Source organism: Carlito syrichta, unplaced genomic scaffold (assembly GCF_000164805.1).
Source record: "Carlito syrichta isolate Samal-C Ts95f unplaced genomic scaffold, Tarsius_syrichta-2.0.1 Scaffold316302, whole genome shotgun sequence".
NCBI classification, from domain to species: Eukaryota; Metazoa; Chordata; class Mammalia; order Primates; family Tarsiidae; genus Carlito; species Carlito syrichta.
The window spans coordinates 1,255,601-1,267,279 of record NW_007260398.1 but is presented as its reverse complement, the minus strand read 5'-3'; the positions used below and the strand labels follow the sequence as shown (position 1 = coordinate 1,267,279).

The following is an 11,679-nucleotide window of genomic DNA, read 5'->3' as shown; positions in this document are numbered from 1 at the left end:
TTTTTTTTTTTTTTTTTTGAGTTGGAGTCTCATTCTTGTCACCCATGCTGGAGTGCAGTGGCATGCTCACAGCCACCACAGCCTTGACCTGCTGGGCTCGGCAATCCTTCTGCCTCAGACTTCCAAGTAACCAGAACTACAGGTGCACGCTACCATGCCCGACTAATTTTTTGATTTATCGTAGTGATGAGGTCTCGCCAAGTTGCCTGGGCTGGTCTTGAACTCTCAGGCTCAGGCAACCCACTCACCTCGGCCTCCCAAAGTGCTGGGATTACAGAGTTGAAGTCTCTGTCACCCAAGTTGGAGTGCAGTGGCCTAATCACAGCTCACTGCAGCCTCAGCCTGCTGGACTCTGGCAATCCTTCCACCTCAGCCTTTCAAGTAGCTGGAACTACGGACACACACCACCACGTCCGGCTAATTTTTTGTTTTATTATAGAGATGAGGTCTTGCCAAGTTGCCCAGGCTGGTCTCAAACCCCTGGGATCAGGCAATCTTCTTGCCTCAGCCTCCCAAAGTGCTGTGATTACAGGCGTGAGCCACTGTACCTGGCTGTCAGAAAATATTTTAAAGGAAAATTATTTGGTCTTACCCTGCAAGTATCAAAAGCTCCATCTTCAACACCTGCACAAAATGAAGTATTAGGAATGTCTCCCCCATAACTCTTCTCAGAATTACAAATCTCTCGAGAAATATAATGCACTTCTGCTTCCTGCAAAAGTTTTGTAAGGCCACCTGTTAGCAAAAACAAAACAAAAACCAATACATTATTTTGGAGCACAGACAATTTTTACAATGATTTTAAATGTTGATGTTTAATGGGTTTTCTTTCCAAGGGGACTGATTCAACAACTACTGTAAAACTATATCCATAAATACGTATATGTAAGTATGCCTAGGAAGGCTGTAGAAGAATGTTCAGCTGAATGTTGATGGCAGTTATCTTTAGACAGTAGGAATTTCAAGTGATTTTTGTTATCTTTACTTTCATGTATTTCTTGATGGTCTCACAAAGAATCTATAATTGTTACAAAATCGTTATGTAAAAATTGTCAAGAGATAAAGAGACACATGCTGTAGTTAGTCTTACTTCTGTTGTAAATTGTGAATAATTTTAACTAAATATGCTAATAATGTTTGTGAAGGAAAATGAACATAAAAATAAACCAGATTTTTAACTCACGTGTTTCCTTAATTTACCTGCTAATTCCTGAGCATAAAGTGATTCTTTGCTACAGAAGGGATAGGAAAATACAGGACAACACTCAGGAACCATTAAAGGACAGATTATGGTAAAAATCATTCCATAGAAAAGCCTCTCTGACTGGGGCACCACGGCTCATGCTCGTAATCCCAGTACTTTGGGAGGTGAGGTGAGAAGATTGCCTGAAGCCAGGAGTTTGAGACCAGCCTGGGCAACACAGCAAGACCTCATCTCTACAAAAGGTTATAAAAAATTAGCTGGGTGGGATGGCACGCACAGTTACTCAGGAGGCTGAGGTGAGAGGATGGCTTGAGCCAGGAGATTGAGGCTGCAGTGAGCTACGACTCAATGGAGCAGTCTGTCTCAGCTGTCGTGCATGGTGGCTGAATCCTTCGTGTGTCCTGCATCCCTTCCAACTCTTTTGGTCACAGACATTGTCTCCATGGCTTCAGATGAGCAGATGACCCAACTATTCCATTCATCGAATTTCATTCTCCTGGGGACACCAACTGGTCTAAGGATGACTGTGTTTGATATAAATCTAGCCAGTTGGACTATTTCCCCAGCATTTTTTAAACTGGAGCAGCCAAAGCAGAACTTTTTCACCCTAATTACATGACTGACTGGCTGTTCACCCAAAACACTCAGGAGTCACGGTTCCCATCACACAAGGACAGGCTTCCTGAGAGGATAAAGCCAACTGCAGAGAGAAACAGGAAGAGGAAATCGACATAAATATGTCCTGCTGGCATTTAGATTCCTGGGTCGTGGCTTCCCAGAGGCCAGCCACATCTCTGCCATTTAAAAATAATTGATCGGCCAGGCACGGTGGCTCACACCTATAATCCCAGCATTTTGGGAGGCCGAGGTGAGAGGATTGCCTGAGCCCAGGGGTTCGGGACCAGCCTGGGCAACTTGGCGAAACCTCATCTCTACAATAAATCAAGAAAAATTAGCTGGGTGTGGTGGCGCATGCCTGTGGTTCCCAGCAAAACAGAACAGAAAACCCAGACACCTATTTCCAGGCTCGCTCTCCTATTCACTTTGAAAATACCTGGTTTTCCTCAATAAACTTTAAAACCTGGTTGTTTGGAACAGTACAGCACTAATACCGCATTGGTATTGGTATTACTCAAGTTCATAAACTGGGTGGCTCACAGGTGCTCATTTCATCATTATATTTATACATACTAGTTTATATACAGCCAGTATCACTTGATCAATTTTTTTTTTTAAGTTTTTGAGTTGGAGTCTCACTCTGTCGTCCAGGCTGGAGTGCAGTGGCACCTCATGGCCATCACAACCTCAACCTGCTGGGTCTCAGGTGATCCTTCCACCTCAGTCTTCTAAGTAGCTGGAACTACAGGCGTGCACCACCATGCCCCGCTAATTTTTCTTGATTAATTGTAGAGACAAGGTCTTACCAAATTGCCCAGGCTAGTCTCGAACCCATGGACTCAGGCAATCTTCTTGCCTCTGCCGTCCAAAGTGCTGGGATTACAGGTGTGAGCCACTGCGTCCGGCCTCATCTGTTAACTTGTTAGCTTTAAAAAAATTTTTTTTTGTTATGTTGGCAACTTTTTATTTTGATATAATTTTAAGATTATAGGAAAGTACTAAGAATAGTACAAAGAACTGCCAAATACCCTTTACTCAGATTCACCAATTGTTTACATTTTGTCACTTTGGCATTATTATTTGTCCTATGTGTTGTGTTGTGTATAAATAAATTTTTCTGAACCATTTGAGAGTAAATGGCAGAAAATGTGCCCCTACGCCCTTAAATACTTCAGTGTCTATTTCTTAAAAACAAGGATATTAGCCGGGCTCGGTGGCTCAGCCTGTAATCCCGCGCCTTTGGGAGGTTGAAGGGAGTGGATTGCCTGAGCCCGCGGGTTCGAGACCCGCCTGGGCAGCGAGACCTCATCTCTACAATAAATCAAAGTCAGCCGGGTGTGGTAGCGCACGCCTGTAGTTCCAGTTACTCGGAAAGCTGAGGTGGAAGGATCGCCGGAGCCCAGTGGGTGGAGGCTGCGGTGGCCGGGGGCAGCCACTGCACTCCAGTCTGGGTGACGGAGTGAAACTCCAACTCAAAAAAAAAAAACAAGGATATTAGCCGGGCTCAGTGGCTCAGCCTGCAATACCAGTGCTTTGGGAGGCTGAGGTGAGTGGATTGTCTGAGCCCGCAGGTTCGAGACCTGCCTGGGCAACTTGGTGACACCTCATCTCTACAATAAATCAAAAAATTAGCCGGGCGTGGTAGCGCACGCCTGTAGTTCCAGTTACTTGGAAGGCTGAGGCAGAAGGATCGCTGGAGCCCAGCAGGTGGAGGTTGCGGTGGCCGGGAGCAGCCACTGCACTCCAGTCTGGGTGACAGAGTGAGACTCCAACTTAAAATAATAATAATAATAACAATAAAAACAAGGACATTATCTTGTATAACCACGGTATATTCATCAATATCAGGAAGGTCAACACTGGTATAATGTTATCCAATTCACATTTAATCCCCGTGTACCTTGGGATCTTTCCAGCTGTGTTTGTTATTGGTTTCTAGTTTAATTCCACTGTAGTCTGAGAGCATGTGTTGTGCATTTCTGTTTTTATACGCATGAAGGCGTGTTTATGGACCAGCATGCGGTCCATCTTGGTGACTGTCCCATGTGCGTCTGAGAAGAGTGTGTATTCTGCTGTTGCTGGATAAAGTAGTCTATGGATGCCAATTTCATCTGTGTCTGACGGTGCTGATGAGATTAACTGTGTCCTGAACGGTGTCCAGTCTGCCTGATCTGACCGTTACTGATAGACGGGTGTCGAGATGTTCAACTGTGATGGTGGAATCTTCTGTTTCCCTTGCAGTTGTCAGCTGCTGTCTCATGAAGAAGCTTTGTTCTCTCTGTTTTCAGGCACATGCACAGAAGGACTGCAATGTATTACATATTCTTGGTGCTGATCCCTATTTATCACTATGTAATCTCCCTCTTTATCCTTGATCACTTTCCTTGCTCTGAAGTTTGCTCTGTCTGAAATTAATGCAGCTGTTTCAGCTTTCTTCTGGTTAGCGTTAGCATGGCATATCTTTCTTCATCCTTTGTTTTTCTCTATCTCTTTATTTTTAATCTTCTATGTGTTCCTAAAGTGAGTTTCTTGCAGACAGCATACAGTTGGGTCTTGATTTTTTTATTCACTCTAATAATCTCTGTATTTTAATTAATATATTGAAACCACTGATGTCTAAAGTGATTACTGATAACTGGATGGATAGCTGTCTCAGTTGTTAGTTTTCTATTCATTACTCTTTTTTTTCTAATTTTGTCTTCCATTCTTTTATGGCTTTTGTGGTTTTAACTGAATATTTTATCTGATTCCATTTTCTCTCCTATCTTAACATATAAATTATACTTTTTAAAAACATTTTTTAAGCCGGGTGCAGTGGCTCAAACCTATAATCCCAGCACTTTGGAAGGCCAAGGTGAGAGGATTGCCAGAACTCAAGGGTTTGAGATCAGCAGGAGCAACATGGCAAGACCTCACCTCTACAATTAAAAAAAAAAAAAAAGAAAAAAAAAAAAAGCACACTGTAGTCCCAGCTCTTGGAAGGCTGAGGAGGAAGGATCACCTGAGTCCAGCAGGCTGTGGTGGCCATGAGCATGCCACTGCACTCCAGCCTAGGTAACAGAGTGAGACTCTAACTCTAAATAAATAAATAGCTGGGCACAATGGCTCAAGCCTGTAATCCCAACACTTTGGGAGGCCGAGGTGAGAGGACTGCCTGAGCTCAGTGGTTCGATACCAGCCTGGGCAACTTGGTGAGACATCGTCTCTACAATAAATAAAAAAAAATAAGCTGGGCATGGTAGCGCATACTTGTGTTTCCAGATACTTGGAGGCTGAGGCGGAAGGATTGCCTGAGCCCAGCAGGTCGGGCTGCGGTGGCCGTGATTGTGTCACCGCACTCCAGCCTAGGCGACAGAGTAAGACTCGAACTCAAAAAAACCCGGGTGCAGTGGCTCACGCCTATAATCCCAGCACTTTGGGAGGCTGAGGTGAGAGGACTGCCTGAGCCTACGGGTTTGAGACCAGCCTGGGCAACTTGGCAAGACCTTATCTGTACAATAAATCAAAAACAGCCAGGCTCGGTGGCTCAGCCTGTAATCCGATGCTTTGGAAGGCTGAGGTGAGATGGGACCTCACTATGTTGCCCAGGCTGATCTTGAATTTCTGGGCTCAAGCAACCCTCCTGCCTCAGCCTCCCAAATTACAGATGTGTGAGCCACCATGCCCCACCTTATTACTGTCCTTCTCTCTGAAGAACTTTTTTTTTTTTTGAGTTGGATTCTCACTCTGTTGCCCAGGCTGGAGTGCCGTGGCATGCTCACAGCCATCCCAGCCTCGACTGGCTGGGCTCAGGTGATCCTTCCGCCTCAGTCTTTCAAGTAGCCAGAACTAAAGGTGCGTGCTACCATGCCCGGCTAATTTTTTTGTATTTACTGTAGAGAAGAGGTCTCACCATGTTGCCTAGGCTGGTCTCGAACCCATGGGCTCAGGCAATCCTCTAGCCTCAGCCTCCCAAAGTGCTAGGATTATAGGCTTGAGCCACACCACTCCTGGTCAAGAACTTCTTTTACTATTTCTTGCAAGGCAGGTCTATTGGCAACACGCTCCCTCAATTTCTGCTTGTCTGAGAAGGTCTTGACTGACTTTTGAAGGATAATTTCATAGGATATAGGATTATAGGTTGGTGGATTTTTTTCTCTCAATGCTTTAAATATTTCACGCTGGCCTCTTGCTGCTTGCATGGCTTCTGAGAAAAGTGGTGTGTAATTCCTGTGTCCTGTATAAGCTTTTTTTTCCCTCTGGCTTCTTCAGTATTTTTTCTTTGTCTTTGATTTTCTGCATATTGAATATGCTACGCTTCGGTACAGTTTTTGTTTGTTAGTTTTGAGAGAGAGACTCTCGCTGTGTCACCCAAGCGGGAGTACAGCGGTGTGATCATAGCTCACTGCAGCCTCAAGCTCCTGAATTCAAGCAATCCTCCCACATCAGCCTCCAGAACACCTGGCGTTATAGGCATGAGCCACCACGCCCAGCCTAGGTGTAGGTTTTCTTGTTTTTTGTGTTTTTTTGGCATCTATTTTGCTTGGTGTTTTCCAGACTTCCTGGATCTGTGGTTTGGTGTTTGACATTATTTTTGGAAAATCCTCAGTCATTTTTACAGTAGTACCCTTTTATATGCTGTTTTTTTTTTTTTTTGTGGTTTCAGTTACCCGTGGCCCAAAAATATTAAACAGAAACTTCCAGAAGCAGTTTGTAAGTTTTAAATTGGGCACTGTCCTGTGTAGCAAGATAAACTCTCACACCACCCTGCTTGTCCTACCCAGGCCGCGAACCCTGCCTCTGTCCAGCATGCACACACCATGTAAGTCTCCTGCCTGTTGGTCATGTGATAGTCCTCTCAGTTGCCAGATCAACTGTCGTGCTACCGCAGTGCCTGGATACAAGGAACCCGTCTTTTACTAATAAGGGGCCCAAAATATATGAGTGGTGGCAACTGGCAATTCAGATGTGCCCGGCAGAAGCCAAACTGTAAAGTGCTTCCTTTAAGTGAAAAGGCAAAAGTTCTCAATAAGGAAAGAGGCCAGGTGCAGTGGCTCACGCCTAAAATCCCAGCACTTTGGAGGCCAAGGCGAGAGGATTGCTTGAGCCCAGGAGTTCGAGATCAGCTGAGTAACATAACAAGACCTCGACTCTACAAAATATCAAAAAATTAGGTGGGCATGGTTGTGCGTGCCTTTAGACCCAGCTACTCAGGAGGCTGGAGTGGAAGGATTGCCTGAATCTAGGAGGTTGAGGCTGTGGTGAGCTGTTGTGGCACTGGGCTCTAGCCTGGGTGACAGACTGAGACCTGGATTCAAATTTAAATTAAAAAAAAAAGAGCCCGGTAGGTCAAGGCTGTGGTGGCTATGAGCATGCCACTGCACTCCAGCCTGGATGACAGAGTGAGACTCCAACTCAAAAGAAAAAAAAAAGCTAGGTGAGGTGGTGTGTACCTGTAGTCCCAGCTACTTGGAAGGCTAAGGCAAGAGAATCACTTGAGCCCAGGAGTCAAGGCCACAGTGAGCTATGATCACACCACTGCACTCCAGCCTGGGTGGCACAGCAAGACTCCATCTCTAAAAAAAATTGTTTTAAGTAATAATAAAACAGGGCCTAAAACATGGCAAATGCTCCCAAATGGTAGCTGTTATTACCAAAGGCAGATATTATGTGTTTTTAATGTCTCTCACTAGTTCAGTCAATTAACATTCCGTGCCCCTCTGTGCACTAAAGAAAATACATGGCAGCCAACCTGCTTGATACTAACCAGGACATTAAATAAAAAGGACACTAAATTTAATTCCTCATAGTCAAAAGCTTATTACTCAAGATAGGCAATTCTGCCACAGAGCTGGCTTCATAATCTGTGAGTCTCAAACTACAGAAACACTTGAACTACCATTCTACCATTCTATCTGAGACGTCTAAAGGCTCAAGTATCTTGGCATATAAAACCAGAGACAGTCTCTACTTCTGCTTTGGAAGAGAATTTTCTCTCCTCCTCTCACAAGGAAAAAAAAATATAGACCAAAAAAAAAGAAAGTCCTTTTTGCTGGTTTGTAAAGATCTACTTTTCAACCTCAAGACATAAAGTGATAAAGAGATAATATAGGCCGGGCTCGGTGGCTCAGCCTGTAATCCCATGCTTTGGGAGGCTGAGGTGAGCGGATTGCTGCCTGAGCCCGTAGATTCGAGACCCACCTGGGCAACTTGGCGAGACCTCATCTCTACAATAAATCAAGAAAGTAGCCGGGCGTGGTAGCGCACAACTGTAGTTCCAGCTACACAGAAGGCTAAAGCAGAAGGATCGCTGGAGCCCAGCAGGTCAAGGCTGCGGTGGCCGGGAGTGGCCACTGCACTCCAGTCTGGGCGACAGAGTGAGACTCCAGCTCAAAAAAAAAAAAAAAGAGAGATAATATATACGGAGAGAAACACAGTCATGGATCACTTAACAACTGGGGGCATTCTGGGAAAAAGCGTCCTCAGGCGATTTCCTCACTGTGTGAACATCACAGCGTGTCCTTACACAAACCGAGACGAGATGGTCCAGTGACTGCACACTCGGGCTGTGTGGTCCCGCCTACGGCTATAGGTGAACCTGCACAGCATGTGACTGTACTGGATATTTTAGACAACGGTAACACACTGGTAATCGTGTATCTAAACATAGAAAAGGTAGAGTAAAAAGAGGCTGATAATCCTATGTGAGCACCTTCATATAGGTGGTCTGCTGTTGACCATAACATAGAGGACTGACTTCCTCCGCCAATCGGCAGGAAAATCTCTATCAGTAAGTCAGACTATAATTACCTTCTTCTTTTGTTCTTCCCCAGCCACTTATAAAACATGTCGTGTTTTGGTTCAGGTTTTGGAAAACATCAAAAGGTAGACAAATAGGCTGAATATAGTTGTTAAACCTCACTGCTTTTTTTAAATGAAAAAGCGCAATGTCATTTACATAAGTTTCCAAAAGGAAGCCCGGATGGACAATGATTGCGTTAACTTTCATCTTCTTGGTGGGTGGTTGGCTGTCATACACCTTATTAGTTCCAATCACAGCTCTCCACATTAAAGGATTTCTGAAAGAAAGAAAATTTATGATGAACTTGTTATTTAACTATGTAAATGTTCTTAATCCCCCACTAGTTTTTTGCTTGTGTTAGAATAAAAACAAAAAAATTTAATTCCACTTACATGTGACATAAAGTGTAAAGTAACCCAAATATCAGGAATTTGTAGGAAGCGGAGAAAAAGATCAATGGGACAGCAAATCCAGAAACAGATTCAAGTATGAAAGAATTAGTATATGATTAAAAAAGCATTTCTTACCAATGGACAAAAGGACAAATTATTCAGTATGTGGTATTGGGACAACTCGCTAACTGTGTGAAAAAAGAAATAAAATTAGATCCTTAAAAGAACACTAAACACCAAAATAAACTCCAAATGGATTAAATAAATGCACAAATCCTTTTAATAAAGGATCCCTATCTCTCAGAGATACCTACAGTGGTATATCTGAGATTTGCTTCAAAATAATTACAGGGGATTGGTGAGGGAAGAGACAAAACAAGATCGGGTGAAAGTTGATCACTTGAGGCTGGCGGTGGGCACATGAGAGTTCACTAGCATATTCCTTCTGCTTTCATAAATATTTTTGAGATTTCCTAGAATGAAACATTTGAATATTAACTTAGCATGAGGATTTTAAAAAACTAAACCAGAAAAAAGATAGATGAATATGCAACACTGACATGAAAAAGCCTTGAGAAAGCGTGCCACTGGAGGAGAACACAGGAAGCAACTGGCGAATCTTGACAGTCTTAAAACAAGCAGGCGAGCAAAAAAACCAAACCAGATCACAAAAGGCAAAAACCAACCGTTTAAACCACGAGAGAGGTTAACAAATATTACATTTGGAATTGAATCAGGGAAGAGGAACTTTCACTTTATACGCTGTTACTTACAAATACTGAGATAACTTTTCACCCATCAACTGGGTGACATTTTCGTGTGTGTCTGTGTTTCATGATGACACAGACAAATGTGAGAGGAATGAGGTGCTTGGACTCACTGTGGACAGAGCCGAGAGGCGGGGAACTGGCTGCAAATATCAGTAGCCTATGAAAGCTGTGCTGCATTTGACTCTGCAGTTCTGCTTCCAGGGAAATAAAAGAGGAGCACAGAGATTCGGCTATGAGAATATTTACCACAGAAAAGACCTAAATGCCCCATATGTGGCTTGAGTAAATTCTGGTATTTCTGCAGAGTGGAATGCAGCAGTAAAACAGATGTGTTGACGTGAAAAGCCGTGCATGTTATATAATTTAATGAAAACAGCTATTTCCCAGTATACTACAGCTACAGGAGCCTGTTATATAAAATAATTTGTATATATGCCTAGAAAAATCTAGAAGGATGTGCACCAAAAAATTAACACCTATCATTTCTAGGAATTATAATAATTCTTCTATATGATTCTTATTTTCTGTCATTTCTGTTTTCTCATTTTATTACATTAAATAAGTTTTACATGCTTTTTTTTTTTCTTTGAGTTGGAGTCTCACTCTGTCACCCAGGCTGGAGTGCAGTGGCACGCTCACAATCACCTCTACTTGCTGGGCTCAGGCTATCCTTTCGCCTCAACCTTCCAAGTAGCTGGAACTACGGTGTGCACTACTATGCCCGGGTAATTTTTGATTTATTGTAGAGATGAGGTCTCGCCAAGGTTGCCCGGGCTGGTCTTGAACCCGCGAGCTCAGGCAATCCAGTCGCCTTGGCCTCCCAAAGTGCTGGGATTATAGGCTGAGCCGAGCCCAGCCTAAATGCTTATTTTTTACTATAAAATTGTACATACACTTGCCATTTGACCTGGTAATCACACATTTGGGTATTTACATAAGTGAAATAAAAACTTAGATTCAGACCGGGTGTGGTGGCTCAAGTCTGTAATTCCAGTATTTTAGGAGGCCAAGGCAAGAGAATTGCCTGAGCCCAGGGATTAGAGAACAGCCTGGGTAACTTGGCAAGACCTTGTCTCTACTATAAATCAAAAAAATTAGCTGGGTGTGGTAGCACACACCTGTAATTCCAGCTACTTGGAAGGCTGAGGTGGAAGGATCACCTGAGCCCAGCAGGTCGAAGCTGTGGTGGCCGGGAGCGTATCACTGCACTCTAGCCTGGGCACCAGAGTGAGACTTCAACTCAAAAAAAAAAACCTAAATGTAAGAGCTAAAGTCATAAAAATCTCAGAAGAAAACACAGGGGAAGAGCTTCACAGTACTGGATTTGATGGGATGATTTCTTAACCATGAAACCAAAAGCACAGCCAACAAAAGAAAAAAAAATCAACAAATTGAATTCCATCAAAAAATTAAAAGGCTTTGTATATCAGAGGTCACTATCCAGGGAGTGAAAAGACAACTTTTGTTGGGAGAAAATATTTGCAAACCATATATCTGATAAAGGAATTAATATCCAGAATATATAAAGAACTACAACTCAACCACAAAAAAAAGAACCCAATTCAAAAATGGGCAAAAGACTTGAACAGACATTACATTTCTCCAAAGAAGAAATGCACATGGCCAATCAGCACAGAAAAGATGCTCAACATCATGAGTTATCAGGGAAATGGAAATCCAAGCTACAGTGAGTCACTCCCTCACACTCATTAGGATAGCTATTATCACAGTGGTAGTGTAAACACAAGTTGTGTGAGTCATATGCTCAGAATATAGAAACTGATATTCCAAATTTACTTCTCGTCCGTAAGGAAGGTAGAGGGGCAGAAGAAGCAAATTTAAGATACAGAGAGACACCGGGCTTGGTGGCTCAGCCTGTAATCCCGCGCCTTTGGGAGGCTGAGGTGAGTGGAT

At 43.3% G+C, this 11,679-nt stretch overlaps 1 protein-coding gene across 1 annotated transcript in view; it reads right to left on the bottom strand.

Annotated features, from left to right (window-relative positions):
• The window catches only part of TMPRSS12 (transmembrane protease, serine 12), a 19,421-nt gene that overhangs the window by 4,417 nt on the left and 3,325 nt on the right, over window positions 1-11,679 (bottom strand). Inside the window, exons 3-4 of the mRNA XM_008074093.1 lie at window positions 8,612-8,880; window positions 593-735 (exon numbers count right to left, since the gene is read on the bottom strand). Coding sequence (XP_008072284.1) covers window positions 593-735; window positions 8,612-8,880 — 412 coding nt within the window. The remainder of the gene's footprint in view (window positions 1-592; window positions 736-8,611; window positions 8,881-11,679) is intronic.